The 26509-nt window shown below is 39.4% G+C and overlaps 1 protein-coding gene across 1 annotated transcript in view; it reads left to right on the top strand.

The window, feature by feature from the left end:
• Dnajc13 (DnaJ heat shock protein family (Hsp40) member C13) overlaps window positions 1-26509 on the top strand; it is a 124179-nt gene that overhangs the window by 69204 nt on the left and 28466 nt on the right. Inside the window, exons 23-41 of the mRNA XM_059268491.1 lie at window positions 138-241; window positions 325-484; window positions 1938-2000; window positions 2598-2699; window positions 4443-4547; window positions 5599-5801; window positions 6893-6977; window positions 10989-11143; window positions 11635-11680; window positions 14063-14217; window positions 15726-15927; window positions 18130-18245; window positions 19172-19250; window positions 20829-20964; window positions 22909-23093; window positions 23466-23540; window positions 24165-24284; window positions 24998-25177; window positions 25975-26142. Of these exons, the coding sequence (XP_059124474.1) occupies window positions 138-241; window positions 325-484; window positions 1938-2000; window positions 2598-2699; window positions 4443-4547; window positions 5599-5801; window positions 6893-6977; window positions 10989-11143; window positions 11635-11680; window positions 14063-14217; window positions 15726-15927; window positions 18130-18245; window positions 19172-19250; window positions 20829-20964; window positions 22909-23093; window positions 23466-23540; window positions 24165-24284; window positions 24998-25177; window positions 25975-26142 (2439 nt within the window). The remainder of the gene's footprint in view (window positions 1-137; window positions 242-324; window positions 485-1937; window positions 2001-2597; window positions 2700-4442; window positions 4548-5598; window positions 5802-6892; window positions 6978-10988; window positions 11144-11634; window positions 11681-14062; window positions 14218-15725; window positions 15928-18129; window positions 18246-19171; window positions 19251-20828; window positions 20965-22908; window positions 23094-23465; window positions 23541-24164; window positions 24285-24997; window positions 25178-25974; window positions 26143-26509) is intronic.

The following is a 26509-nucleotide window of genomic DNA, read 5'->3' as shown; positions in this document are numbered from 1 at the left end:
TTCCAGGACATCCAGAGAAACCTTGTTTCAAAAAAACAACAACAAAAAAAGGGGGGGGGGAAATGAAATGAAATGTTAAACTCTAAATAGGAAAAAAAATCTATTATAAACTCAAATGTTTATATTTGTTAATAAAGGTTAAGTATGAGTGCCTGGCAGAGGAAATCAAAATAGGCGATTATTACTTGAGATTGCTGTTGGAGGAGGATGAGAATGAAGAAAGCGGATCAATAAAGAGATCGTGAGTCTCTCTTTATGTCGCTTTAGATTTGTTGTCGCTATTTGTTTCTTGGTTATTTCTACTGAACTTCTTTTTAAATCTAGGTATGAATTTTTCAATGAGCTCTACCATCGCTTCCTGCTCACTCCAAAAGTAAACATGAAGTGTTTGTGTTTACAAGCCCTTGCTATCGTTTATGGCAGATGCCATGAAGAAATAGGGCCCTTCACAGATACAAGATACATCATTGGGATGTTAGAAAGGGTAAGGACACCAATGAGGGAAGACTGCTATTGGGTAGTGTCAAAACTAACTTGATCACAGTGTCACAGTAACTTTCTGCATGAGGTTTCTTTAATATCTGTTATACTTACTCAAGTTTAAGTAGGAGGCATAGGAAAATAGCAAATGAATTCAAATTTGTCCATGCCAGTTTGTCCTTGCTGGTTTGTTTTTTCAGCTTTTGATTTTGAGCAGATTTGGTGGCTTACTTGCCAACTTGAAGTATCAGGTGTATAAAAGAAATAGTAACTTCTAGTTGTGTGTATCTTTGGGTTTTCATTTTAGAAACATAAATGCTTCTGACATGTTAAATTTGAAAGTGTGATGACAGTGAAGTTACTTAGAAGACCAGTGATTTTAAACAGGAGATAAGTCAGCATGTATTTTATTTTATGTGATTTACATTGACACTTGAGCCTGCACTGTTAATTTGCTCGTTAGATAGTGGGCTTGACTGTGATCTGTTTGATGCAGAGTGTGTCCTGCATTCTTGCACTAGTGTTTTATGTTCTTTATTTTAATTATTTAAATATTAACAAGCTACATGGAAGAGACTGTCTTACCAATTTTCAGAACAGCCATCCATGCTTGTTCCAGTTGTGAGCTCTGAGCCATTGCTCTGTGGGAAAGTTCATGAGGCAAGCAGCACAGCTAGCAGAACCCTGTTGCTTCCTATTAACTGAGCAACAGCAGTGAGTCCTTTGTTCTTTTTAGTGGGTGGGGCAGGGAGTGTTAGGATCTTTCTAAGTGGCCTAGGCTGCCTGCAGGGTCAGTGTATAGCTCTGGCTGGCTTTGAACTTGCGATCCTTTTGTCTCAGCTTCCCAAATGCTAGGATGAGAGCATGCACCACCATGTCTGCTTTGCAGTCCAGAATCCTAACTGCTGTTCCAGAGAACTGGAGGATGTAGAACACACTGTTTGTATTTTAAACAAATACGTTTTTCCTTCTCACTTATGTTCATTTTAATGAAACACCAAACTTTTCCAAGTCAAAGGATTTCACTTACTTCACTTTTTATGTTCCTTAAAAGCTATTATATTAGTATCTATAAGGACTCAAGAATATCTTCCATTTTAGGAAATTAAATAAGTTCTATAAAATTGCACACAATGTAAAACACTTAGGAATTACAGTAATTGGCAGACACCTGTAATTGTCTCTTTAATGTTTCAAAGATGACTTTTTTGGGGGAGGGGGAGTTTCGAGACAGGGTTTCTCTCTGTGTAGCTTTGGAGCCTTTCCTGGATTTCACTCTGTAGACCAGGCTGGTCTCGAACTCAGAGATCCGCCTGGCTCTGCCTCCTGAGTGCTGGGGTTAAAGGCGTGTACCACCACCACACAGCCAAAGATGACATTTTTTCTGAGTTGATTTTGTGAAGCTGTCTCAGGGATGTTTTATCCACTATTGACTAAATTGTTGTTTATTTCATTAGTGCACTGATAAACTTGAACGGGATAGGCTGATCCTCTTCCTGAACAAGCTGATCCTTAATAAGGTACAGTCTTCTGTATAAATACACTGTCATTCCAAGTTATGTGCCCAAGCACAGCTAACCTGTTAGTCAAATCATCCAGAGATGGCTCTTTTCTTCTTTAGATGAAAAAACTGAGGGCTTCAGATTTATAGAGGGGAAAGGTTTTTACCAGTTTTCCTGCATATCCTGCCCTGGTATTTCAGGTGCTAAATGAAGCCTCTTCCTTTACATTACAGAAACAGACTGGAGGTGCTGGAGGGTGTGACTCAGAGGTAGAGCACTTGCTGAGTGTGTGTGCGGCACCACATAAATTTCAACATTAAAGAATTTTTTAATGTAATATTTTATTTCTAGTTATTGGATAACTTGTTTGTTGATTAGCAGGATAGTTGTAGGGCTAGAGTTTATCATGCTGCTTTGTTTTTCTTGGGGGAGGATGTGCTTACTCAGACCATGATCTCTTTATAGTATAATTTTCCCCTTTTAACCCTACAAATACCAACTATGCCAGAAATTTCTAAAGAAATTCCATATGTGCTAGCCCTAGAGAGTGTGCTAGGTTACAGCACTATTGACGAGAAAGGCTTTAGATTATGCAAAAATGTTTTCTTGTTTTAGAAAAACGTTAAGGATCTCATGGACTCAAATGGCATTAGAATTCTTGTGGACTTGCTGACTCTTGCACATCTTCACGTGAGCCGAGCAACAGTCCCTCTGCAAGTATGTTTGCTTTCTAGCTCCTGCACACTTTGTGTTCTTTGGATACAATTTCAGAATCACAGGAGTCGCTGAAATCTGCATGTGGGTTCATGTACATGGCTGGTGAAACATTTCTCCAGTAATTACAATAGTGCCAATGCAGGGAGATGAATGCATGCCAAAAAGGAGTCGTTACCACCAGAATCAGTTATTTCCTGATACCATTTGTCTTTTATGGTCAAGTAACTGTCTCTCTAATGTGGCTTGTTTTTGATGCAGTGTGACCTTTCAGTTGATTTCATTGGATATGTAACTAGAACATTCAGCATTGACAAACACCAAGAATATGTTTTGCCCTAAGGCCACTGGGGGCACTATTCAAATCATCACACAACAAGACAAAGCCACCAGGCCTTCCCTGGTGCTTGATTCAAAGAAAGAGCTGTATTTTAGCTTATTTGATGTTTTGTGTTTTTAAATACAATTTTTTAATAAATTTCTGGCTCAAGATGCTTTAATTATGACAGAAAGCCCTTTAAATATTTTAGAATGGGTCATTTTCTGGCTTTAGATATGAATGATAATCACAATGCTTATTAAATACCATTGCAGTGTACGGGGTACTGTTCTGGAGAACATTTACATGCTAAACCCCTCAGTGGCCCTGTGTGGTGGTTTCCATCATTTCCCCCTTTGCAGCACAAACTGAGGAGCAGAGGAGCTAAATAAGCTCGTGCCACTGTTCCCTGTAAGCTCAGGCTCAGAACCAGGTTAGCTGCAGGAAGCTTGTACTCTTAGCCATTTTGCTGTATTTACAGTTTGACTCTAACTGAAAGCTGATTATTACAGGACTATTTAGAAACCATGGTATACCAGAACTTACTAACATAAAAACTCTTATCTTCCCAAAACATTAAGAGAACTGTAAGAACTATCTGTGTTGCTAAGAGAGAAAATTATAACAAATCTAGTTTTTCTAATCTTAATTAGTTTTGTCTGTGATTCTCGAAGTTGGCAGCTGTCTGAGCCCAAAATAGTTCATGCTGCTCTGCCCCCACGTAGGCATCTTATTTTTATAGTCAAAGAAGGAAGTGGCATATAGACGATAGAGGTAGGTACAGAGAGTTGACTGCTGCCCACTCTGCCCTCCTTGAACATGTTTGGGCACTTGGATGCCTGTGGCTGACTAAAGCTGAGACTCAGCTGTTCTAGGAGTCAATTAGGAAATATTTCCTTTGCTAGCTTATGGCTCACTATGTACAGAGAGGTCTTCAGGCAGAACCTAAGTGTGTTCAACAGCAGCAGCTCAAGGCCAGACCTCATTCATTTTAACATTGTGGGAAGGACGGAAAAATATTTAACCTGCTGAAACCAGGACTGGCATTTTGATTCTGATCTAGCTGCTTACTGAAGCCTAGTTCCCCTCCCCCAAAACTTTAATATGTTGAATATTGTGGTTTCAGGTTAATAATATTTTATGTAATTATTTACATTTACTGAAACTTTAGTGCCATGAGAATTTATTAATGACCACAGGGAATATAGATGTCCTTAAATTAGACAGATGAGTTAATTTAGGAAAATATTTATATGTGTATTAACAAAGAAATACCTTTCTTTGGCTGTTCCTTAGGCATTTAATCCTTTTTTGAAAGAATTTAAAAGAAAAAACTTCAGACCAAAATTTGGTACCGAATAAGTTGTTTATGGCTTCTGCCTCTTAGATTTCTGCCTTGGAAATAACTGAAATCTCTTTTAACATAGAGCAATGTGATTGAAGCGTCTCCAGATATGAAGAGAGAGAGTGAGAAGGAGTGGTATTTTGGCAATGCAGACAAAGAAAGGAGTGGTCCGTATGGATTTCATGAGGTGTGTGCTGTGTAGGAACTTCTTGTCATCTCTGCTTTATTGACGGTTCTTAGTGATAGAGTCTTCCAGACTTTACCATGTAGCCTGGACTTGACAGATGCTGACAGCACAGATGTGCAGCAGCATGCCTGGCAGGTCTTTGCCGTCTGTCTTATGCCCTCTTTTTTAGTACTCGTATAGATGTGCAGTATATTTTTAAGATACTGTTTTTATGTATGTATATGGGTGTGTCTGTAAATGTATGCCACATGTGTGCAGGTGCCCAAGCAGGCCTGAATCCCAGAGCTGAAGGGATCTGTGGTCATGAGACACCTAACATGGGTGCTAGGAACTGAATTCAGGTCCTTTGGCGGAACAGGAAGTGCTCTTATCTTCAGAGCTGTCTCTCCAGCCCCTAGAAATTCAGTATCTTTAAACTGATCACTGTATTTAGCACCAGTAGTCATACAACTCCATTTCCTCCTAAAGCATTAGGTGACTTGAGGTTCTAGAGATGTACCTATGTTACAAAATCATGGTTCACATCTTACAAGGCTCTTGTCACAGGAATGTCACTCACAAGGTAGCATTGATTTTTTTTTTTCAGTGAATTTTTATATAGTAACTATTGCTATTCTAATCATATATCATCTAATGCTTCACATAGTATGATCATTGAATAGTATGTGCTCATTCTGGGAGTCAAGAGCATCCCCTTTACCACAGTGTTTGGTCCTATCCTCAACCTCTCAATCTCAGTCAGAATGAGGGGCCAAGCCTTCTCATATATAATTTGGTTTCTGTCCACTTTGCTTATCATTTGTGTACTTTCCAATGTTCTGCATACTCTTTTATTTGCCAAATAAATGGTTATTCTTACATTATTAGTCAAATTTGGGTTCCTGAAATGCTGTTGGCAAGATCTTGTGTATTCATAGTATATTTGCCATGCTGGAACATCACTGTCTCATAGTGGATTTTTGTTTCTCATGTATTGTACTGATATAGAAAACATTGGCAAACATTTCATTTGATTTTGTGTTTGTAATAATGATGCCTTCAATCAATTAAGATGCAAGAATTATGGGCCAAAGGAATGTTGAATGCAAAAACCAGATGTTGGGCTCAAGGCATGGATGGATGGCGACCGCTCCAGGCGATACCTCAGCTTAAGTGGTGCCTGTTAGCCAGTGGGCAGGCTGTTCTGAATGAAACTGACCTTGCTACCTTAATACTGAACATGTTGATCACAATGTGTGGATATTTTCCGAGCAGGTACAATCTCATTGTTATTTTCATGACTAGAAGGGACTCTCAGATATCCTGATCTCTCCATTGTGTGGATATGTCCTCTGTAATGTTAAAGGATTACTCTGGCAATTTAAAACAAGAATGTCCTCTATGTGGCTTGGGATAGTGCTTCTTTGACCTTTAAACTTTTTGAAACAGTTACAAAGAAATAATTTGCAAGTTATATTGATGCAAACAACCTTTTCTGAGGGATTTCAAATAATCTTAACATAATATTTATCAGCTATACTCTAGCACTCATAACAGTCATAATATTTACATGGATTAGATAGGAATGTTTGGAAATAGATATCTCTAGCCCATGTCAATACTGAGTGCCAGCTCCTGATCTGCTGGGCTAGCCAGGCCTGCTGTTGAAGATGGAATGATTGACAGCCCACAGCTCACCCCATAGGACCATTACAGGCAAGGATTTGCTTCCTATAACAATCACATTTGTAACCTTTACCTGGAATATTTCAGTCTTCATAAAATATTTGTGCACACATTTTGTTTTTATGCTGTTGTAAAGATAACCTGATAGAAATGACTAAAAAAAAAAAAAAAAAAAAAAAGAAAAAAAAAAAAAACCACATATCTTGTAACACTGTGCTCATCTCATAGTTCTCTTTAAAAAATCAGGTTAAACTCTAAACCATACAGTTCGAATTTAGAAATAGTAATGCATTCATTAAGGCTGTATTTGAAAAGTACTGACCATCGTTAAACTAAGGTTCAGTTTATTTGACAGAACTTGATATAGGGCCTTTGGGGGGACTATCCACAGACAGTGTGTTAGACAACACAAAGTTTAATCAATTAAATAATAAATAAGAGTCTTTGGCTCTTCTAGGGTACTGTTTTTCAAGGAAATCTTATGGAAGGAAATGAAGTCATATTAAACAGCCAGTAGATTTAAACCAAATACCTAATCATGTTCCCAGCTGTATGAGAGCTTAGTCTTCATTTACAAAAGAGGAAGGTAACTTGCTTCATGCCTAGTAGAATGTCATATGCTCTGAACATACAAATTCCAATCAATATATTCAGTGTTGACCTTAGAAACTATTTTCTAGGGATCAGGATAATGCCATCATTCGTCCTTTGCCCAGAGTGAAACGACTGCTGTCAGACAGCACCTGCCTTCCCCATGTCATCCAGGTGGGTCACTTCTGGTCACCACGCTAGACAGTATTTTAAAGATTATTTTATTTTACTGTAAGCCCTTGTCTTTATTTCCTTATAACCCATTCCGTTTTCGTAAAGCTGAACCCCAAGTTACATTTGCTTCATGTATCCTTTTTTTTAAGATTTATTTATTTTTATATGTATGATGTTCTGCTTTCATGTATATCTGTATACTGTGTGCATGCCTGGCCTCTGGGGGCCAGAAGAGTAGATATCAGGTCCCCTGGAATTGGGAGGTACAGCTGGTTGTGAGCCACCTTGTAGGTACTAGAAACCAAATCCAGGTCCCCTACAAGAGCAGTCAGTGCTCTTAACTGCTGAACCATCTCTAGTCATAGTTCTACATTTAGTTTTTAATCTGAATGTACTGGGGAAGGTTGTATATCCAGGAACCTAAATGTGTGATATCTTCAGATTCCAGAATCATTCAAAAGGGATTTTATTTATTATCCATTCTTCAAAATCCCATCACTGTGGGAACTGCAAGGGTGTGCTCCTTTGTACTACAGATTGGTATGGGGCACAAGGGTGCACTAGCAGCCTACAGATAAGGGCACACTCATTTCTCTAACAGGTAACAGCAAACTCACTAGCATTCTCGGGGTTTGACTGTTTTCAGGTGAGGGTTTTATGGATAGCAACCACTTCAAAGTATAGACTTGGATACGTAGGGTATACTAAAATTTCTTTTCTTTTTCTGCATTATGCTGTTCTTTTGCAATTTATTATATAACTGAGGCTAGCAATAAATCCAAATAAGTAGGTTCCAGAGATTTTAGGTAAACTTTTTCCTGTGTATTTATTATTCTGTCCTCCTAACTATGTATTCATTATTCCATTAACTCTACATAGACCTTATGATCTGTGGTGATCATTTTTGTCATTTTAATTGAGAGTGACAGTTTATATGTTTTAACATTGATGTGTTACTACCTAATACCTATGGAAACCACTGATAATATGAAGATTGCTGAATTTGAGAATGCAGTTAGCACCTTTTTAATTTACTTGACCAGCATATGTCTTAGTCACTGTTCTGTTGCTGTGAAGAGACACCATGATCAAGACAACTCTTATAAAAGAAAGCATTTAATTGGTGGCCTGCTTACAGTTTTAGGAGATTAGTCCATTATTATCATGGCAGGGAGCCTGGCAGCAGGCATGGCAGGCATGGTGCTGGGGAAAGAGCTGAGAGCTACAGCCTGATCTACAAGCAGACAGAGAGACTGCACCTAGCTTGGACTTTTGAAACCTCAAAGCCCACCCTCAGTGACACACCTCTTCCAACATTGCCATACCTAGTCTTTCTAATCCTATCAGAGTTTTACTCACTGGTGACAAAGCGTTCAAATGTATGAGCCTATGGGGATCATTCTTATTCAACCACCACAGTATGTGTGTGTGTGTATGTATATATATATGGTTTTTCTTACCATGGACATTTCTGTTCATTCCCTTAAGTGAAAGTACACTATAAGTTGTTTTTAAACTGTTATCAGCTAATCCCAGAAGATTAAGTGGCTATGTATCTGAGGTGATACCAAAAGAAAGGGGTTTTTGTTTGTTGGATCCTGTCAACATGAATATAAAGTACTCAGAAATCATCTCCCAAACCTTCTCCCAAGGTTTCTAATACTGAAAAGAAAAAAATAAATGCAAGCAGCATTAAATTTGGGATTAGGAAGGGATGGTTGAAAAATGTTAAGAAATGTCTGTATAGAATGAAACTTGGTCAGTGAAGGGTGTCTATTTTAACTAATCAAAACTTCTGGTGGTATCTGAAGAAAAGGGAAAGGAAGTTTTTTGATAAATTTAGCCTGTCCCCCCCAAGACATGTTCCCACCCAGAACTCACTATGTAAATCTGGCTGTCCCTTAACTCACAGAGATCATCCTGCCTCTGCCTACTGACTACTGAGATTAAAGGTGTGGGCCACCATGCCCTGCTAAATTTAGCTTCTTTTAATAACACATCCTTCTGTATGTTTTATACTGGGTTCAAAATATTTCTTGTAAGTAATTTTCACTTACTTTCCTCATAGGAACCCTTGTTCTGGCTGGAACACAAGTAGCTCATCAGTTTTCCAAGCACCCACCATGTTGTGCTTAGAAAGGGATTTCCTGTGTTTTTCTTGATGTAGGATGGTCACTTGTCACTGTGGGAAGCATACAAAGCAAATGCCATGTCACAAACCTTATCTTTGTGAGACTAAGTGTGTGAAAATGCGAGACTCTCAGAAGCATCAGTGTAGGAGAAAGTGTTGCCCTGGTTATATGGAACTTTGCAGGCGGGTTTAGGTACCCGCTAGCCGGGGAGGAGGCTGAGGGTGGGAGCCACCCAGGCCTTTGGAATTTGCCCCACGTTGGGCGCCAGATATTGGTGAAATTATTAAGGCCACTCCATGTAGTTAAAAGGAGATTTATTTAATGGCGTAACTTACAAATTAAGGGATAGGTAGGTCGCGGGGTCTGGGGAAGGTGTATTGCAGTCCAGCGGTGTTCTCTGGAGCTCTGCTTGGCCCACCTCCACCCTCCAGGGTCCCGGAAGAGAGAGAGCACTGGCCCATCCAGATCTCGGGTCTCCAGGTGCCTCCCTTGGCCCCGCCTTGTAGGCATGACAGTTGCCGAAATCTCAATGGGGGTTGGAACTTCCAGATCAAAGCTGGAATGGCTACCCACTACAGTCACTGGTTTGACCATCTACAGCTTAAGAATTTTTAGAGTGGTATAATTCACAGTGAATAGATGTCCTATGTTTTCTTGCACAGTGACAACTTGAAATACTCTGTTGTTTGATACTGTGAGGCAAAACTCAAGATCTGCTATTTCCCAGTACCTAATCTCAAACTATAGCTGCCCTAAACATTTGAGAAAATCCTACATGACTGTTCTTGATTTTTCCTTCCTAAAACTTGCCATAGCATGGAACATTGCGATTGCCTTGTTGAACAGATAGGACATGAAGCAGGAGAAACTTAAGACACCAACTTAGAAGAGAAACAGTTCTTTCTCACACCTAAATCTAGACTATTGGCTGTCACATGGAGCTAGTGTTCACACCTGAGTCTATTGGTCTGTCACATGGAGATAGTGCTTATTACACTCTGCATTGTATGCTTGTTTCATTTTTACTAGTAGTAATTGACCCCAGATTTGGGGTTCTGTTTGTTTGTTTTTTGAGACAGGGTTTCTCTGTGTAGCTTTGTGCCTTTCCTGGATCTCACTCTGTAGACCAGGCTGGTCTCAAACTCACGGAGATCCCCCTGCCTCTGCCTCCCAAGCGCTGGGATTAAAGGCGTGCGCCACCACCACCCAGCTTTGGGATTCTTTGGAAGCAAATATTTAATGAAAATTGAAACACCACCTTTATTATGTAAGTCATAAGTAAAACTTACTAAATTGGCTTAGCATGCAGCTGTTCAGAGCAGCTCTGCTCGGGTCTTTATTAGCTGAGATGCAGTCAGTGGCCTGCTGTGTCCCTCAGTGTTCTAGAGCCCGTGGTCTCTCAGAGCTTTGTGGTCGTCACAGCCTCTGGGTTCAGTGCCATTTCACTAGGGGCCAGTTTTTGCTCTGCTCTACAACTAAGTAGCCTTCAGGTGTTTTTCATATCAGCTTAACTAAAACTAATGCAACACAGACACGTGCTCGGGTGTTAACCCACACACTTGCCCTCATACGCGAACATATGCATGTAGACAACACATGCCTGTGCACACACTCTTGTGTGTGTGTGCATCAGAGATACTCTCACAAGCAACTTACCAATAACAACATAACAAAACGAGCTTCAGACACATTTGGGCCTTTATCTGATCTCATTTTCTTTAATCAGTTCTCAACAGTGTTTTACTATCTGCATTAAATGTAGAATGAACCTTTTTAAAGTTGGTTTGCGTCTGGTACAACTTTATTGAGTCCCATGGATGTAGAAATTATAGCTTCAGTTTAACTCACCAAACAAAACATTTTTTGTTTACTTTTTCAGCTACTGCTGACCTTTGACCCTATCCTTGTTGAGAAGGTTGCTATCTTATTACACCACATTATGCAAGATAATCCACAGTTACCTCGCCTCTATCTCAGTGGAGTGTTTTTCTTTATCATGATGTATACAGGTTCCAACGTGCTTCCCGTTGCTCGGTAAGAACATGGAAAACACCTGTCTTAAATTACCTGTTATATGTGACACACTTAATGGGAACTTTTGCCTCATTGCTTTTTCATTATAATAGTTATCTAATTAAATGTCTAAACATTTGGAAAATAGAAAAGAAGGTGGGAACTCAGAATTGTGGCAGTTTACCAGAATTAGTATTTGAAATTTATTTTATTATATGTATACATATATTTAATATAAATGCATTTATCTTATACATGCAGTTTTATATTTTGCTCTCTTAATGAATATTTTTATATTACTATGTATCCTTAATATAACCTTACTTCAAAATCTTTATAACACATTTCAGGTCTTTCCTTAAAGTAATTTGGGAATATGGATTTATGAGTTGCCCTTTTAACTTCTTTTTTAACCTTTTTAAAATTCATTAATGGTCCAGTCTTTAAAAACATAAAGTCACCAAAACCTAATCACTTTCTCTATCTGAAAGAGACTTTATTTTTCTTTCTAGGTTTTTGAAATATACACATACCAAGCAGGCTTTCAAGTCTGAGGAGGTAAGCCCATTCCCTGCCTGCCTGCCTGCCTGCACACAGACGCTGAGGGAGCTGTCTCAGCACTCTCAGATAGCTTTAGGAGCGTGTGCTCACGAGGCTGTGAGTACTTGACGGCAGGGAGCACTTACAGTTTGTTCACATTCTCGGCACTACCTGCACCTCAAAAGGCGAAGCAGATTTTTTAAAGGAAAGTATTGCCCATTATGCCTACATTGAAATCACAACTGAGTTATTACTTGATAGCTTTTAGTATGTTACCTTCTTCAATTAAGAGTTAGATTAGCAGTTTTTATAGAGATGTTATTGTAATCTGAAATCTCTTCAGGTTCATTAAGACTGGAGCTGTACTTGTGTTCAGATCCCAAGGCAGAAGAGATGGCAGGTTTCCTTTTTGAAACTACACTGTTTTAACGTGCTCTCAGAATGTTCTCGCCCTTACATTCAGGAAAACTGAGAGCCGAAAAAAAGATGACATTTAGGAGGCCCGTCAACCTGAGGTTTTATTACCTATCAATTATTTTACAAAGAGACTTTAATGTCAGAAAGTTACCAGCAGGTGTTTCAAATTTGTTAGGCTTTTGCTAGAGCATTTAATTTTTTATGTTACCCGAAGCAGACCACTGGTTAAGACATGAAGATTGCTGCACCACTTTGACAGTAATGAAGACTTCATAGAGGAGCCACTGGAGCCCTAAGAGTGCCTGGCACTATTGAAGAGAAATGGGTGGTGGCGGCATTTCATGGGTTATGAGTAGAAAGTGAGACTATGGAAAAGCAGTGTCTCTAGTGATGCTTAATACAGTATTCATTTTTTTTGGGGGGGGGCATCCTTTCTCGTTTACTTCTGTGCATCAGTATACGGGTAATTTATTTAAAAAAAACAAACAAACAACAAAAAAAAACCAAAAAACAAAGCAAAGCTGGGCAAGGGAGTTTTGTGTGTGCTTGCTTTCCTGTGTACCTATGTGGAGGCCTGAGGTCAACTTGAGATGTCTGTCTAACCTCTTCACTGAACCTGAAGTCCAATGTTCCACCTGGGCTGGCTCATCAGTGAGCTCTGTCATCTCCCTCCATCCCAGTGCTGGGTTACAGCTCCTGCTGCCGCTCAGCTCTAATGAGTTCTGGGGGTCCAGATTCAGATCTTAATGCTTGTGCTGAAAGTACTTTACCCTCTCAGATCTCCCTCCAGACTCTGAAAACTGATATTCTAGAAATTATTCTCCCTAACTATTTTGAATAATTATAGCAAAATTCTCTATGTAGTAAGTCCCAAATAATACAATGCTAGGAAGAAGAACAGCAGACTTTCACCCAGCAGTGTAACAAGTAAATTTATCACTATTGTTGGCAAATATCTGAAAATCTCGCTTTTGAATTTGTATTCCATCCCTAGTGCTGTCCTAGAGAAGTAAAACTTGTTACTTACCAAGGTGGAAGGCAAAGAGGCATTTGCCTTCTTTAGGACCAGATTTCAATCCTAAGAGAAATGAGTTTAAAAATGTGGCATGTTAAATTGTGAGCCAGATTTGGACTTCTTGATCCAGTTAGTTGTAATTACTTTAGATGAAATCTGCCCTCTTAAGTTCTATGCACATTTCATGAGAGCAGCCTCTTTAAGATCTCAATTTAAGGACTAGTGAGATGGCTCAGCGGGTAAGGTGCTTGCTACCAGACCTGGAGGTCTGAGTTGAGTCTCCAAGACCTACATGGTGGAAGGTGAGAGCCTATTTCTATAAGTTATTCTCTGACCTTCATGAGCATGCCCTGGCAGTGGACACAGAGACAGAGAGAGAGAGAGAGAGAGAGAGAGAGAGAGAGAGAGAGAGAGAGAGAGAGAGAATGAGAATAATTTTCAAAGGAGCTAGACTTACTGGGTTTTGAAAACAGCAGGTATGGGTAGAAACTGCAGTGACTGGTATAGACAAGGTAGGTGATATATGTCTTTATGGATCTTCCTTGTTAGCATCATTGTTGCTCACGGCCACAGGCTCATTATCCTTAGCCCTGTGTGGTGGTGTGGTGCAGGTGACCCCTGAGAAGGTTAAGACTGCTGCTGCAGGGCTAGTGGCTCTTGCTTCTGCCTTTGCCTTCACATTTCACTGCATTCCTCTAACCCTCTGCAGCTCAGCAGTGGTTTGTTCCAGGTTTGTTTGTGTGTGTGTTTGTTTGTTTTGAGGCAAGGTCTCTCTACATAACCCTGGCTGTCTGGCCTTGAACTCATAGAAATCCACCTTCCTCAGCCCAAGAGTGCTGGGATTAAAGGTGTGCCTCACCACATTTGGCCTGGTGCTCTTTTCTTGAAATGCTCTAATAATTTATTTATCAAAGATTTTACAGGTGATTTTATTGTTTGTAACTATACTCTGTCCATTTTTTTTTAAGACTAAAGGACAGGATATTTTTCAGAGAAGTATACTTGGACATATCCTACCTGAAGCAATGGTGTGCTACCTAGAGAATTATGAACCCGAGAAGTTTTCTGAAATTTTCCTAGGTGAATTTGACACTCCGGAAGCAATCTGGAGCAGCGAGATGAGGTGAATAAGTCCTGGCTATGTTTATGCTCGGAATGTTTGCTGCTGATCACCTCACTTGATTTCCATTCATTACAAGAAGCATTCTTACTAGTTTTTGTATGTTCCACATCAACTGATAGGTTTTGTCAAGGCCTGAAGCTTCTATTCTGATAGGAATTTATAAATTACTGTTAATATAGCATTTGTATAAGAGTGTGACCTGTTGTCACTAATGGCAGTGCAATCAAGACACAATTGGATTCTTGGCAATAGGCCTGTACTCCACAAACTGTGCCCATGTAGAATGACTCAGACTAAAAAATGCCCACAAGAATTTTGATGAGCATTTCCCAGCTTTCTTAGGTTTTATTGCTGTGAAGAGACACCATGACCACGGCAACACTTACAAAGGAAAACATTTAATTGGGGCTAGCTTAAGTTTCAGAGGTTTAGTCCATTATTGTTGTGGCAGGAAGCATGGCAGTATGCTGGCAGACATAGTGCTGGAGAAGGATCTGAGAGTTCCACATCTTGATCCACAGGCAACAGAAGGAGACTGTGCCACACTGGGCATAGTTTAAGCATATGAGACCTCAAAGCCCGCCTCCAAAGTGACAGACTTCCTCCAACAAAGCCATACTTCCTAATAGTGCCACTCCCTATGGGCCTATGAGGGCTGTTTTCCTTTCAAACCACACCCTAGCCAACAGATTTTGACATTACAAGGAAAGGCATGCCATGGGAGAAGCCTATGGAAACAGAAAAAGGTGAGACCTGGAAACACATGGCAGGGTACACTATACACCTCACCTGTCCGTGGATGTTCATAGGTCCAGGGCGATGGCTGCCTCTGTGAAGCCCTCAGCTCTCTTAGCTGCATGATATTTGGACTTTGAGTCACTCCGTTCTCAGGCCAACTTTAGATTCTCCATGCCACCTATTTATCATCATTGGATTTCTGGGGTAGGTTGACCTTTAGGCTTGTTTTATGCTGGCCACCATATTTAATGGTGACATTCTGTGTGTCAGTCATATTTTTGTTGGAAAAATATGTAGGGATATAGATAAATGAGAAATAATTTTGTGCATAATATTTTTCTTTTTAAATTGTCTTGAGTTCCTCTCTCTGAAAGATTTTTCTTACCACATTTAGTTCTGTTTAGTTTAGGGCCAGATAAAAACTAATACCCTATAATGAGCGTCTTTGGGCAGTAGCAAGCCTTAGTGCCTGGCTGTCCTGCTACCTGATATTTGTGCAAACACCATCGGCCTTTGTAATGGCTGGGTTTTTAGTAGGAATGACTGAGTGGATTGGTGTTCATCTTTGGTCTTTATTATCAAGTATTATATATAGGTTTATTTCTCCTGAGTATTTACACAGTATGATTAAAATACCCAATAACATTTAATCAAACTTTATAATTGGGTAGTTCTGAAGATTTATGTAATTTTCTTGCATGATTACCTATGTTTCTCTTTAAGTAAACTAATCCTTCAGAATGCCTGAACGGAAGCTTCTGTGATTGTAGGCGCCTCATGATAGAGAAGATTGCTGCCCATCTTGCTGACTTCACACCTCGCCTGCAGAGCAATACAAGAGCACTTTATCAATATTGTCCCATCCCAGTTATCAATTATCCACAGCTAGAAAATGAACTATTTTGTAATATTTATTACCTCAAACAACTTTGTGATACACTCCGGTTTCCAGATTGGCCAATTAAAGACCCAGTAAGTTCAGTTTGTTCCTTCTTCTGAAATATTTCTTTACACTGTGTGAATATATGTTGCTGTGATTGGTTTAATAAAGAAGCTGACTGGCCAATAGCTGGACAGGATAACGTTGCGAGGAGAGCCAAACAGAGAATGCTGGGAAGAAGAAGAAGGGGGAGTGAGAAGAGTCACCAGGAAACACGAAGCAAGTCATGCTGGAGGATACGTAAAGCCACGAGCTACATGGCAGCACATAGATTAATAGAAATGGGTTAATTTAAGTTGTAAGAGCTAATTAATAATAAGCCTGAGCTATCAGCTGAGCATTTATAAATAATACTAAGACTCTTAAGTGGTTATTCAAGAGCAGCTGCAGAGAGAAACTTCCACTTAAATGGCAACCCATGTTTGGCACTAGATGAAGCGTTTATCTAATTATTCTTTACCAAACCAATAAATAATCAGGAGTCAGATGTCAGGGTAAGAACCTGGAAGAACAGAGAAGCAAAGGAGCAGCCACCAATGACTTCCTACCTCTTCTGTTCCTTCCTCCAAATGGGCTGAGATCCTTTCTCAGCCCCACCTTATTACTTTGTCTCCCATCTGTCCACAGTCCTCCAAACCTCTATGGTTAATTTTGGTGAGCTAGTGGCTAGCTTCGCTTTCTGGTTCAAAGCAAGCTTTATTTTCAGAGTGAAATCACAATATTATACAACACCTTCTTAAACTGCAAAAGCAATTTCTAAACATTTGAGGGTTTTTTTTTCCTTCCTGTGATAAGAAGGATAGTAGCCTCTTTAGGTATTCATGGTACTGCATCCCTGTAGTCCCCACTGTTTGGGAGGATCAGGCTGGAAGATTGCACCAAGCCTAAACATTAGTGAGATTGTCTCAAAGAAAGGAAGAAAGAGGAAATCTCTGTTTCTTAAGCAACATGTACTAAGTAGTTAATACATTTGTGTAGATTTCAGACTGAGCTGGGCGGTGGTGGCACACTCCTTTAATCCCAGTACTCGGGAGGCAGAGCCAGGCGGATCTCTGTGAGTTCAAGGCCAGCCTGGTCTACAGAGCGAGATCCAGGACAGGCACCAAAACTACACAGAGAAACCCTGTCTCGAAAAAACCAAAAAAAAAAACCTGAAAGATACTTAATTTTTTAGTTTTTTTATGACTGAGATAAGTTTCATTCCCTGGCCAGTGCCCATCTCTAAGGGAGATTGTAAACTCATGGACATAGGTGTTCAGTATCTGAGACAGTTTTAGGTTGACTGTCACAGAGTCTGTGTACATTCAGAATGTTGGCTGATTGCCCAAGCCTCAGGGTTCATCTCTAAAATGGAGGTGAAAGAAATGTTAGCTGCTGTCTGTAAAGGAGGTTCTGAAGATTGAATGTTCATGTAAGCATAACTCCCTAACATACAGAAGAACAGACTTGGAGCCCTTGGGACTGTGGAAAGGAGTGAAGTAGGTCTGATACCCGTTCAGCAGAACTTACCATCTGAAGGTGCCAGACATTTGCCATTGGTCCCACACGTCACCATCTCTGCACATTGCTGCGACATGATACAGATAAGCCTGGCACTGTTTCAGACAGGAAGGAGTCTACATGAAACAATAGAAAACTTGTAAGCGCGAGTTAGCTTTAGTAGTGAACCCGTTTTCCTGTCTTCCAAAGATTGAGGCAGGAAGGTTGCAAGACCAGCCTGGCCTATATCAAGGGAAAAAAAAATCATTGAATCTGACAACTTGTGTAAAACTGTCTGCTCCTTTGACGTGTAGGCATGTGATAAGTATTAACTGTTTGTCCTCGTCTCACTGTGCAGCCCCAGTGAGTTCTCTGTTCCTTGCATTTGTTTGAGTGCCAGCGTATTTATAATATGTAGGTCACCTTAAGAAAGGTTCCACAGTGTGCTTGCTCTCTTAGCACGGTGTGTCTTGTACTAATTTTGAGGTTTCCTGTGTTTTATGATTGTTTCTTTAAAAGTTAACAGTAGAGACACATTAGTGAAGAATAAAAATATAACTTAAACAGAAGGAAGTTCTGTAACTAATAACCTGGCTGGCAACAGTGTTAAGATTTTTGTATTTCAGTACACTGTTAATTGGATAGCCTAGAAATGCTGATTTAAATAAATACAGCACAAATATTGTATGAACCTAAAATTATATTTTGAATCATTTTATTTTATTGAATACAGATTTTGCTCCTCTTTCTTTAAGGTTAAGCTTCTGAAAGATTCCCTCGACGCTTGGAAGAAGGAAGTGGAAAAGAAGCCACCTATGATGTCAATAGATGATGCTTACGAAGTGCTCAATCTGCCTGCAGGCCAGGGGCTGTGAGTTATTTCAGTATTATAGTAGTAGATGTCTGCTTTAGCTTAAGGCATTAATATCAAAGATGAAAATACATTTAAACTAGCCATCTTAAAGGGTTTTTATTTATTTATTTGTTTGTTTGTTTGTATATTGCCTATTTATTTATACACAAGGCCCAAGAGAATAATCTGGAACACTAGTCACCAATTTTGACGTATTACAGATTTACTAACCAGAGTACGTTTCGCTGATCCTGTTGGTAACCATTGCATTTTATCAATTGAACTCTTGTGTGCGATGTGCCTAGCCTTCACCTGGTACATGGTTCTCCTGCACATACTTGGTTCCCACTTCCTCCTACAGTGTATGCTGTGCTTAGGGAAGGTCTGCTGGAAGTATGCCCAGGACACTGCATGTGGATTAGGAGCATCCTTGGGGAGTTTGGAGAGACTACACCTGGTAGAGGAAAATGGCTTAAAAGGCATTTTTTAAAGTACAAAATAAATGTTTGTAAAGTTTTCTTAATACTGATACAGTAACTTAAAATTACACAGTTTGCAATGGCATTTTAGACATTTTTGACAAATTGTTGGATTTTTAAAACATACTTCTTAGTTTATCAAATCCCAAATCAATTTTGTAATTTTTTTAAATAGATAATACTAAAATTATATTGTAAACAACTAAATTTTATAATAGAAGTTGAACCTTTCTTAGGGAACTTTTAGCTTTTACTTCACCTATAAAGATAACATAAAAACATAATCTTAACTTAAATCTTACTGGATTTAATTGGATATCTAATACATGATCAATTCCAAATACAGGATCAGTAATACAGTTCCTGACATAGAGATGTGAGCATATTCCAGCATCATGTTAGATGATGGTGCAAGTAGTTTTTCATGTACCTTACTGTATTTGCAAACAATTTCTTTCCTTCCAGGCATGATGAAAGCAAGATTAGAAAAGCTTACTTCAGACTCGCACAGAAGTACCATCCCGATAAGAATCCAGAAGGAAGGGTATGTGCCGCCTTGGGAATGGGCCTCACTTGATTTTGTTCTGTTGCCTCATCCTGTATACTTAATGTAAACAGGCCTCTAGCCACAGCCTGTGCTTTCTCTGTGGGTGCTCTTCTCTCAGTCTACTGGAAGGGCTACTCCTGTGACTAGTATGTTTAGGACAGATTTATTCTCTAGCCTTACCCATTTCTGTTTGAGAATTAACTCTTAATTGTCAATCATAAGAATTATATATAAACTGTATTTAAGGTATGTCATCACCATGCAGATTAAGTAATGTTTGTGTTTTTTCTAATGGCACCCAAAATTCTTGTCATCCTAAGAGAAAAAGTAGGAAATTGGAAACATAAGCATTTCTGACAAGGAAGGCTTGATTTTGAAAAGATGCCACTTATGTGAGTGTAAATGTTTTTTTAAAGTAAAAGCCTAGTTGGCTTTTTGTCTTGTTTTTGATTTGTTCTTAATTTAAAGGGAGTTGTTTAATGAGTTTTTTGTTGTTGCTTTGTTTTTGGGAACTTAGCAATTCAAACTCATCTCAAAAATAAAATAAAATAGAAAGTTTGGCATTACTTGTCACATTGCTAGGCTTAACTTTTCAGATACTAAGATACTGCATCAGACTGTTATAGGGAAACTGGTAGGAGTCTGGCCCTTACGTGAGGCTTATGCTGTTGCTGACTGATGATTCATTTAGAAGAAAATCATTTATTGTCTCCGAGTTACAGGAGCCTCATGAAGACACTACTAGTACACACCGGAATAGCTAATTTACAGATTAAATAAGATAATAGAATTTAACACAGTGCTTGGCTTAGCGTTCAGTAAGCAGTAGCACTGGGACTCAGACAGATAAAATCAGCAGGTGAAGGTGCTTGCCACTGAACCCAGAACTCAAAATGAAGAAAAAAGAGAGCTAATTCCCACAAGTTGTCTATTCATCTCCATATGTGAGGCGGCAGCTGACCCCTCACACATAGATGAAAATGTAATAAAAAAGTTTTTTTAAAGAATAAAATGAACAGTAGTTCTTAGCAATAATCTTCCTGCATTGAGTCATTCTTTGATATGTATGAGGACTTTAGGGATTTTTGTTGTGTTTTTTTTGTTTGTTTGTTTTGTTTTGAGACAGGATCTCATATATCCCAGGCTGATCTCTAGCTGTCATATAGCCAAGGATGACTTTAAACTTCTGTTACTCCTGCCTTCTGGGGTTGCAAGCACATACCACTATGCCCAGCTTCTTCGGTGCTGAGTTTGAAACCCAGGACTTCATGCATGCTACACAAGCACTGTGTGTTTTTACATATACTTATGGCATATTTAAATTTTTATGCAAATATTTTTCCTTGTGTAAAATTGAAATCCTTGGATACTTATTCAGGAAAAACAAATGTACTGTAAGAAAACAAATTCTTACAGTATTCCAGCTAGATGACAGTTGGAATGAATTCCTTAATGTGAAGGTAAAATAATTAAAGAAATTGGTAAATTATTATAACCAAGTACCAATAATGTCTTGTTTTAAATTTTAATTAGAAAATTTCCAACTAAAACCTAATTGTTTGTGGTTACATACAGGACATGTTTGAAAAAGTAAATAAAGCATATGAATTTTTATGTACCAAGTCAACAAAAATAGTGGATGGGCCAGATCCAGAGAATATAATTTTAATTCTGAAAACACAGAGCATCCTTTTCAACCGTCATAAAGAAGGTAAGTCCTCTGTCGTGACAGATCATAGATTATTTTACAGCTAATCTAACTGAGTTGCTTGTTCTCTAGTATATTCTAAAAGATTTAGAATTGTTATTGCAAAGGACTCTGGGAATTGAGTTTCTGGTTCAGGAAAGCAGCCGCCTTCCAGAGGAAGGTCTCAAGCCATGCCTGCTGTGTGCCTTTTCCTCCGCTGTGCTTTTCAGTAGTTTGCATTGCCAACAAGGTTTCATTGTTTCTTCCTAAATGATGTTTCTGTTCTGTGGTGCTACATGGTTAGTTCTGTGTTTAGCCATCCAGCAACAAATACATTAAATGATACATAAGATAGTAAATGGAATCAGGAATTTAAAGATTATTTAATGATCTTCAGTGACATGTCGAAGACTGCCTGACCTGACTCCAGCAGCCCCAAAAGGTGGAGAACACCAAGCATGCTTGGGTTTTAAAATGAAGAAGAAACTTGAAAAGATTGTCCATCTCACATCTGCTATTTCATACTGTCTCTCTCAAGACCCCATGTCCTTTGGAATAGTTAGACAAACACGGGTTTCTGTGAAAGAAGTGCCATTTCAGAGTTCAGGGTTGTCCAGATGTTTCAGGGCCATTGTAGTCGTCCTAGCAGTTAACAGCCCAGAATATTTAAGGCTATGTTGAAAATATTTAATTCTTTGTTGGGTTTAATATAGCAGATAATTGTATTGGCTTGGAAACAATGTAAGATGGTGTGGCGAGAGAAGGAAGGAGGAGTGCGTAGTGAGGATTTTTAGAACAGCATGGATTGTCTGGGAAGCTTAAGATGAGAGAGGGTTGTAATTGGATTTTGGAGGGGGCAGCTGAGAATTTAGCAGTTGGATCATTGAGGAGAGCTGTAATCAACACACTTTTGTATATGACTTGAAGCAAGCATGTACATAAACATCTTAGTTAAACGGCTTCCAGAACTAAGAATGAAGTTACATATGTACTCAAAACCCTTAATAATTTATTTTTAAACACATACATACATACATACATACATATGTACATACATTCATACATGTTCACTTTTTTTCCTTTTCACGCCAGCTTAAAACAGAGTATAATTTAAAGCACTGTATTCTTATTTCAAATGAAATTACAGAGGTTCTTAATATCATGGCTGAGGGAGCTGGGGACCCAGCCCAGTGGTTAAGAGCACTGGCTGCACTTCCATCCGCAAGACCTAGGTTCAATTTCCAGCACCCACATGGCAGCTCACAACCATCTGTAACTCAAATTCCTGGGATCCAGTGTCCTCTTCTGGCCTCCAAGGGCATCAGGCATGCACAGTGATATATAAATGCAGAAAAAAAACTCATCCACATAAATAATTAAAAATATCATGAATAATTATTTGCATATCTGCCTCATTTGATAGTTTTTAAAAAACAAACTGGATTTTAAAATTCTCTTTGTATACCTATATAGGACAGCTTTCACCTCTGAGTGTACTTACCAAAACATAACTAGGTAAATAGTTTATACATTTTTTTAATTTAGTATTTCTGGTAACAGTTTATATTTTGGGATTTGTAAATGTTTAAAACAAATAGTAAGATAGAAAGAGCAGGGAGCCTGCTCTTAGAAGCTGGTCACACAGTTCTCACTTGTACTCCTTAAGAGGGATGTGTGCTCAGTGACAGTGTGATTTCAGGATCACTTGTTGTGTCTTGCTGAATATAATCAGGTGAAAAATTACAATGATCACATGGATGACAGAAGGCTGATATGCTGAAAAATCAGTTGTGTCCATGCCAAGTGCAGTTAATTAAGCAGGAAGTACTGTAATTCACCACATAAGTTCACTGAAAAGGAAAGGTAAGTTAGGAGCCATTTAATCTGTGAACTGTTTTATTTTTTTATTTTTTGAGGTACCATAACCGAGTCATGTTTAACTTTAACACTGTCTTTCTGTTATTTCAGAGTTACAGCCTTATAAATATGCAGGATACCCCATGCTAATTAGGACTATAACAATGGAGACTTCAGATGACCTCCTTTTCTCAAAAGAGTCACCACTGTTGCCTGCGGCTGCAGAGCTGGCTTTCCACACAGTCAACTGCTCAGCCCTCAATGCTGAAGAGCTCAGAAGAGAGAACGGGTTAGAGGTAATAGGGACGAGCCTCAGGCTTATCTGAACTTGCCCAGGCACGTTAACTGGCTCTTGACGTCCAGAATCTCAGTACAAATGCATTTGGTGCAGTTTTTCCTTTTCCTTTATTCCTGCAGATAGCACTTGTTATAGCAGAGTACTGAGTTCAGAGGTGGTAAAGACAATGTTGCTTATAGTTTCTGGGAATGCTTTTAAAAAGCAGCGAGCCCCTGAGGTCTTTTATTTACTTGTTTATTTAACAAATGTCAGTTGAGTGTTTAGTTACCAAAGATGTAACATTAAGAGGTTATGTGTTCTTATCCGTGCTAGAAAAGGCTTTTTGCCCCTCAAGTCCAAGTGGAGAGTTAATGGCACACTTCTTTGACAGGTGTTACAGGAGGCATTTAGTCGCTGCGTGGCTGTCCTGAATCGCTCGAGTAAACTAAGTGACATGTCAGTGCAGGTGAGGCTAAATGCTATGTTAGACGGGTGGTTTAGAGGTCAACTGGGGTGCTCCTTAAAACACGGGTCTGCCTTCCACCCTCCACACTACTGAGTCTCTCAACATAGAGTGGGGCAGATGATGTGATTCTCAAGCAGGCTGCAGGCAAGGCTGGTCTTGCTGGTCACACTGTAAGAACACCACTAAATGTCCTCACTGCAGTAACCTGTGCCCTCACTTTTGTGTTTTTTGGTTTTGTTTGTTGGTTGGTTTGTTAGTTTTATAAGATGGGGGTTTCTTTGTGTAACAGCTCTGGCTGTCCTGGAAGTTGCTCTGTAGACCAGAACTCACACAGATCCGCCTGCCTCTGCCTCCTGAGTGCTGGGATTAAAGGCGTGTGCCACCACTGTCAGGTGCACATTTTTTTTTAAAAATAAAACTATTCTTAGCTCAGTGATGGCACAAAACCAGGCTATGATATGTTTGTTCATGGTATACTGGCCTTTGCATCTATAAGAAATGTTTAGATTTCTCCTAATTTAATCAAAATGCCCTGTTTAATTTTGGAGCATCCCATATAACATTAAGTATCGCTCACACATCTGTTCAGTGTGTGATTGCTTCTGTCTCCTGTGCTGTCTATAGGTGTGTGGACACATAAGCAGATGCTATAGTGTGGCTGCACAGTTTGAAGAGTGCCGGGAGAAGATCACAGAAATGCCTGGCATCATCAAGGACCTCTGCCGGGTGCTGTATTTTGGCAAGGTATAGTTCACACCTGTCCTCTCTGGGTACAGTCAGTGTGGGTTTTCTTTTCAAACAGCAAATGTTTGGTTTACAGCTACCATTTATCCAAAATTATTCCTAGGTCAAGTACTTGTATCTTTTAAGTATTCTCCTAGAAACATTGCTGTAAATGATGGGTTTATTCTTATTCTGGCCCACAAAAAGTAAGACTGTAGTGACATAGCTGGAAGTGACTCTCAATTTCTCAGGCAGGAAAGAGAGAAGATGAGGCTAAAATCTAATAAAAGGGCAGGACTTGGTAAAACCTGTGATGCGGTCACAGATCACTGTGAGGGCTTCCGAGACCCAAGAACATGCTGATTCTTCCCAACCTGGAACTGCCAGGAGAAGCCGGTTCTGAAGATGGTATGGCTGACTGGGAAGAGACTTTGTTGTGTTGAATAGATAGGATGGAGGTGCTGATCTTGGGAACCTGATCAGAGTTCCTCAGCTGTTTCTGCTTGATGCCTTCAGTGGGTTTAGTAGGAACAAGGATGTTGGTGTAATTGTATTAGCAGTGGTGCTATTCCTTATTGCATTTAGAGGAAAGTTGAGAAAGCTGCTGATTCTCTGAGTCTGCACACTGGAAGATATTTTGTACAAAAAGATAGCTAAGCTGGCATATGTTCATAGCTGGTTTCCCTTGGCAGTGGTTTTCACCCTGCAAGTCAGTTCTGTTCTGTTCCTTGCAGAGTATCCCACGGGTGGCCTCCCTTGCAGTGGAATGTGTCAGTTCCTTCGCTGTGGACTTCTGGTTGCAGACACATCTATTTCAGGCTGGAATTTTGTGGCATCTGCTTGGTTATCTGTTTAACTATGATTATACATTGGAAGAGAGTGGCATTCAGAAAAACGAAGAAACAAACCAGCAGGTAACTTTAACCCAAATCCATGTAGACTTTTAGTAAACCATTGAGAAGCAAAGCTTGAGCCATTCAGAGATGCTGTGCTTCAAGACGGCTGTTGACTGCTCCTGAAGCTGGCAGATGTTCTTTAAATGTAACCCAGAGTGACACCAAAATCACTTCATAGCCCAGACAATCTTCCTGTCTCCCAGCTCTCCAGTGCAGGGATTATAGCTGGCACTACTATGCGCAACCTCTTTTGATTTTACCATTTATGTGGAAGGATTTAAGGCAAGGGAATTGAAGGAACAAAAATCATGTAATATTTTCTTAGTTATTCAGTCAACTTTATGATTTCAGAATTATATAATAGGGAAGTATAATAACATATCAGGCTCTTGGGACTAGCTCTCCCAGCACCTTTGTACTTGTCTGATTTTTATAGGTTTTTTTTTTCTATCACTTAGTTCATATTTGTTGTCATTCATTGCTCATATTCCCATCATGTGCATCTAGCAGTTAGGTCTCCTTCCTGTCTCTTCCTCTTCACCCTACTTCCAGGTGATTCTGTAAGACACTGCATTGGGTACAGATGAACATGTCGGTACTAAGGGTTTTCCCTATTTAAAAACAAAGTAAACCTTGAATGTATAGGTTCTGTAGTGCTGATGTTGGTACACCTGTGCCAGCTGTTTCCTTGACCATCATTAAAATGTTTCTATACAGTATTGACACCATAAAGCTAATTGTGTCACTTATGTAAGGAAACATACCTACTTTAATGTCTTGTTGGTTTATGTTTGTTTGTTTGTTTTTTATAACAGGAAGTGGCCAACAGTCTTGCCAAACTCAGTGTTCATGCTCTGAGTCGCCTTGGTGGTTATTTGCCTGATGACCAAGCAACACCAGAAAATCCAACCGTAAGGAAGAGTTTGGCTGGCCTGCTGACACCCTACATTGCTAGAAAGCTTGCTGTGGCTAGTGCTACTGAGGTATGGACTGCAGCACTAAGCCGAGTTTGTGAACAGTGCAAAATCTTTTAAGTACTAAAGGAACAGGATAATCCCGGTTGCTCTGAGAAACCTGAGAATCAAATATTCACTTGCTTGTTCTCTCAGGCAAGAAACTTGAGTGTATTGTAGGTTTATAGCAGTGACAACAGACCTTAGAGTCTGACCCCTGGGACAGAGAATTAGCTTCATGTTTCTCAGCAACAGAGCCCACCATTATTCTTACCAACCTTGAATCACAAAGGGCTAGGACAAGAGAATGAATTTGCAGTGATTTCTCTAGTCAGAGACCAAGTTTGTTTAGACATTTGTTATAAGTCATAGTTTATTCTTGGTCAAGGTTGAAATG

The sequence above is a fragment of the Peromyscus eremicus genome, chromosome 7 (genome assembly GCF_949786415.1).
Source record: "Peromyscus eremicus chromosome 7, PerEre_H2_v1, whole genome shotgun sequence".
NCBI classification, from domain to species: domain Eukaryota; kingdom Metazoa; phylum Chordata; class Mammalia; order Rodentia; family Cricetidae; genus Peromyscus; species Peromyscus eremicus.
The sequence above is the reverse complement of the archived record's forward strand: the minus strand, read 5'-3'. Positions and strand labels throughout refer to the sequence as shown.